Genomic DNA, 3,859 nt, shown 5'->3' on the forward strand with positions numbered 1-3,859 from the left:
CAAATATTCCATTCATTTTTTTAAAATTTATAGATCAAATAGACACAAAGTTTCGAACCAAACTAAAGTTGTAATTTAATAAGGAAAAAAACTAATAATAATAGGGAAATTATATTGTATGACAAATACATTTAAGAAACCAAAACTGGTGACTTCAACTTTTTTGTAATTGCAGGTGTGACAACCACATAACAATCATATAACAATTACATAGAAATCAGATAACAACCAAATAATAATCACATAAAAATCAGATAATAATCAATTTTTTTATGCAGAAGTTATTTGCCATATTTGCAAAAAAAAGTAAAACTTAGGAACACGCATCGAATTTATCTTTTATTAAAGTTGCAATTGCCCCATAATTATAATTAAATCTCTCTCTCTAAATATCTCTCTATATAAGTTACAACACTTGGGCGTTGGTTTTATGTTCTTTAATCTCTCTCTCTAACTCTCTCTCTCTTCACGGTGGTGGTTCGACTCGAGATCAGGAGGCGGCGGCGGCTGTTACATATGATCATAATCGGAGAAATGGTCCGGCGAGTTCGAGAGATAATATCGATGATTTTCTTTGCAGTATTTTCGAGTACCACCGGACTGACGCCGCCGTACTGGAGTCGAGGAGGCGGAGCGAGCTGCAGTCCCTGCCTGAGCTGGCGGCTGGCTGCGGAGGTGAACAATGTTGAGCCGTGGAGGACGGTGCCGGCGCATTGCTTCAGCTGCATCGGAGCTTACATTACCGGCGGGCAGTACCAGCACGATCTCCGATTTGTGGTGGAACAAATTCTGAGCTACGTGGATGGAATTCCGGTGGCCGGCGACGGATTTGATGCTTGGATTCTTGATGTGGATGATACTTGCATCTCCAATGTTGAATATTATAAAGTTAAGAGATATGGGTAAGCTTTTTCTACTCTTATTTTGGGCCAATGGAAAATTTTGGCCATTCATATGTTTTTTTTTTTAAAAAAAAAAAGAAATATTTTTTTTAAATTTTAATGTTAATCCGAACATAATTTAACTAGTTAAAATACGCTTTATTATTTACTAAAAAATTAAGATTTAAATTTATAACCAACTTATTTAAATGAGTTTGAAATTAAGAAGTGTTTCGATTTAAACAAGGATAACATTAGTCTTTTTCTTTTTATAAACTATAAATTAGTGGAGCTCGTGATTAATGAATTGAGTTTTATGATTTTGAGTTTAATTTCAAATTAGTTTTTTTTTTCACGGGTTGCAAAGTTTTTCTAATATAAAAATTCAAATTATGTGTTGGTGGTTGAAAAATTTTATTTTATTTTTTTTTCTCCAAGCATTTAAATTAGAAAAGTAACATAGAAAGGACAAAAATAATGAGGTTTTTTCATTAGATATTAAAATCAATATTTTTAAAGTTTAAAGACTAAAATGGATATTTTGAAAATCTAGAAGCTTAAGATAAGAGAAACTTGAAAGTTTAAGAATTAAAATGAGATTTTAGACTAATTTTAAATTTTTAACTATATTTTAGGCTTATTTTTAAGTTAATTTTTCGTTGTTTAATACAATAGTGACAATTTGGTCCATATAGTTTAACTTTTTTAATTTTCTTTTTTAAAAAAGAAAGTTCCATATAGTCTAAGCTTTTACTTTCGGTTTGATTTTATAGTTTTAATATTTTCAATTTAGTATTTATAGTTTAAGTTTAATTAAGTAAGTTGCATTTTTGTTCATATTATATAGTTAAATCTATTTTCAGTTTAGTCTCATAGTTTTAAAAGTTTCATTTAGTTCATGCCGTCTTAAATTTTAAATACCAATAAATAAATAAAACATGTCAAGTAGACAGTGGAAATTTGTAATTACAAGAATGGTTTGTAATTTTTTTTTTATCAAAGAAAGTAAATGAACATTACAATCACAAAAACAAAAGTGAAATTTGACCTAAACCATAAGTGAACATAATTAGTAATATAACTTCAATGTACAAAACTCACAAAATTATATTTTAAAAAATCTAAATCCAACAATGAAAATATTCAAACCTAATCATAAAATAAGTAACAAATTAACCTATGATATATATTAATTTTGTCATAGGGTCTAATTTAATGGCATTGAAAATTGAAAGTTATATTTGACTTTAAAAAATATTTAAATTACAAATTTGGTCATCAAAATTAGAAAGTTCGTATCCATCTTAAAAGTTCATGACCAAATAATGTTAGCATTAAAAATTATATCTTTAAAATTTAAGCCTATTTTGACAACCACTTTTTTTTTTTTTTCTTTTCTTCTTCTTCTTTTCTTTTTCCTAATTTGTTCTATTTTATTTTTATCAATTTATAGATTTTTAAAAAAAAGTGAGTATAGCTCAACTGACATAAAGTATATGTTAGCAACCGGTTTGTACTAAAAGACCTCTATGACTTATTTTTACCTTAAATTTATGTTATTATTTACAAATATAGAAAAATAAACCAAAATATTTATAAGATATAGCAAATTTTAGAACTATTAATGATAGACGCTGATAGTCTATAAGTATTTATAGACACTGATAGAAGATTGATAGACACTGCATCTATCATTGATAGTTATGAAATTTTGTTATATCTTCTAAATATTTTAAATATTTTCAAGAGTTTTACTATTTGAAATAATTTCTTTTTTTAAAAAGTAAAAAAACTGTAGGAAAGTAAAAGCAAAATAATTCAAATAAGAGGAGAAAAAATTATTGGAACAGGTGCGACCCATACGATCCGGTAGCATTTAGGTCATGGGCGATGGAAGGAGCATGTCCGGCAATCCAGTCGGTGGCGGAGCTCTTCACAAAGCTCATCGAAAGTGGCTTCAAAGTCTTCCTTATCACCGGCAGAGACGAAGAGACTTTCAGCCAAGTAACCGTCGAGAATCTCCACCGTGAGGGCTTCGTCGGCTATGAACGCCTAATCTTAAGGTATAATCAAAATCACAGTGTTCCTTCTCACACTACACAGCCATTCCATTCACCTACTGGAAATTTTCTTCTTAGGTCTGCGGCGGAAAGAGGGCGAAGCGCGGTGGAGTTCAAGACGGAGATGCGGCGGCGACTGGTAGAGCAAGGGTATCGGATTTGGGGCAATGTTGGAGATCAATGGAGCGATCTTCAAGGTAAATTTGTGGGAAATCGTACCTTTAAGCTGCCTAATCCTATGTATTTCGTTCCTTAAAATCTCAACTAAATTATGGATGGATATGTCGAAAGAAAATATCGACATTTATCCATTAAATTATTTATCGATGTAAATTTATAGAGATGTCGATAAAATATCTATATATCGTATGAATCAAAGCACTTATATGAACATTGTTTTAATTGATAAATAAATGTTATATACACTTTCAACCGGTTGTGCTATAAATTTAGTATCTATGTATAGTTTCGACATTGTTTTAAATTAGTTTTTATGGGTTTAGAATTTTCAATTTAATTCCAATGATTTTAGCTTCGTTTTAGTAAACTAACTATATGATTTAAAATGTTTCAATTTGATGTCTATGATTTCTGTCTGTTATTATATTAACTTTTTTTTTTTTTTACCAGATATTAGTTTGATAATTTTTATTAGGTTAATTGTGGCATTAAGGTTTAGGATTGTGTTAAAAATGGAAGAAAATAAATTAGTTTTTGAAGTGGGGAAGATAATCTATAGATGATTTAGATGAGGTTTATAGACATCAAATTAAAATTAAGTTGAAGGCATAAGATCTAAGCTAAAAATGTAATAACAATTAAGACCAAATTGATTATTGTAACTACTCAAACTTTTCAAGGACTCAATTAGGGCTATTACCTAATTTATGCAAATTTAAAATCATAGCAAAACGATCA

The 3,859-nt window shown here is 29.3% G+C and overlaps 1 protein-coding gene across 1 annotated transcript; it reads left to right on the top strand.

Moving 5' to 3' along the window:
- Positions 1 to 418: 418 nt before the first annotated feature.
- Positions 419 to 3,386, top strand: LOC120074050 (acid phosphatase 1). Its single transcript, XM_039027028.1, has 3 exons — positions 419 to 902; positions 2,732 to 2,944; positions 3,020 to 3,386. The coding sequence occupies exons 1-3, from the start codon at positions 517 to 519 to the stop codon at positions 3,195 to 3,197; spliced, it is 777 nt and encodes a 258-aa protein (XP_038882956.1). The 5' UTR covers positions 419 to 516; the 3' UTR covers positions 3,198 to 3,386.
- The last annotated feature ends 473 nt before the right edge of the window (positions 3,387 to 3,859 follow it).

Source organism: Benincasa hispida, chromosome 3 (genome assembly GCF_009727055.1).
Source record: "Benincasa hispida cultivar B227 chromosome 3, ASM972705v1, whole genome shotgun sequence".
Lineage (NCBI taxonomy): Eukaryota > Viridiplantae > Streptophyta > Magnoliopsida > Cucurbitales > Cucurbitaceae > Benincasa > Benincasa hispida.

Excerpts from the sequence above, each read along its gene's own strand:
- LOC120074050 (XM_039027028.1), top strand. The coding sequence starts at position 517 with ATGATCATAATCGGAGAAATGGTCCGGCGAGTTCGAGAGATAATATCG. Across the intron at positions 903-2,731 it reads TATAAAGTTAAGAGATATGG|GTGCGACCCATACGATCCGG; the intron begins GTAAGCTTTTTC and ends TTATTGGAACAG. Across the intron at positions 2,945-3,019 it reads TATGAACGCCTAATCTTAAG|GTCTGCGGCGGAAAGAGGGC; the intron begins GTATAATCAAAA and ends TTTTCTTCTTAG.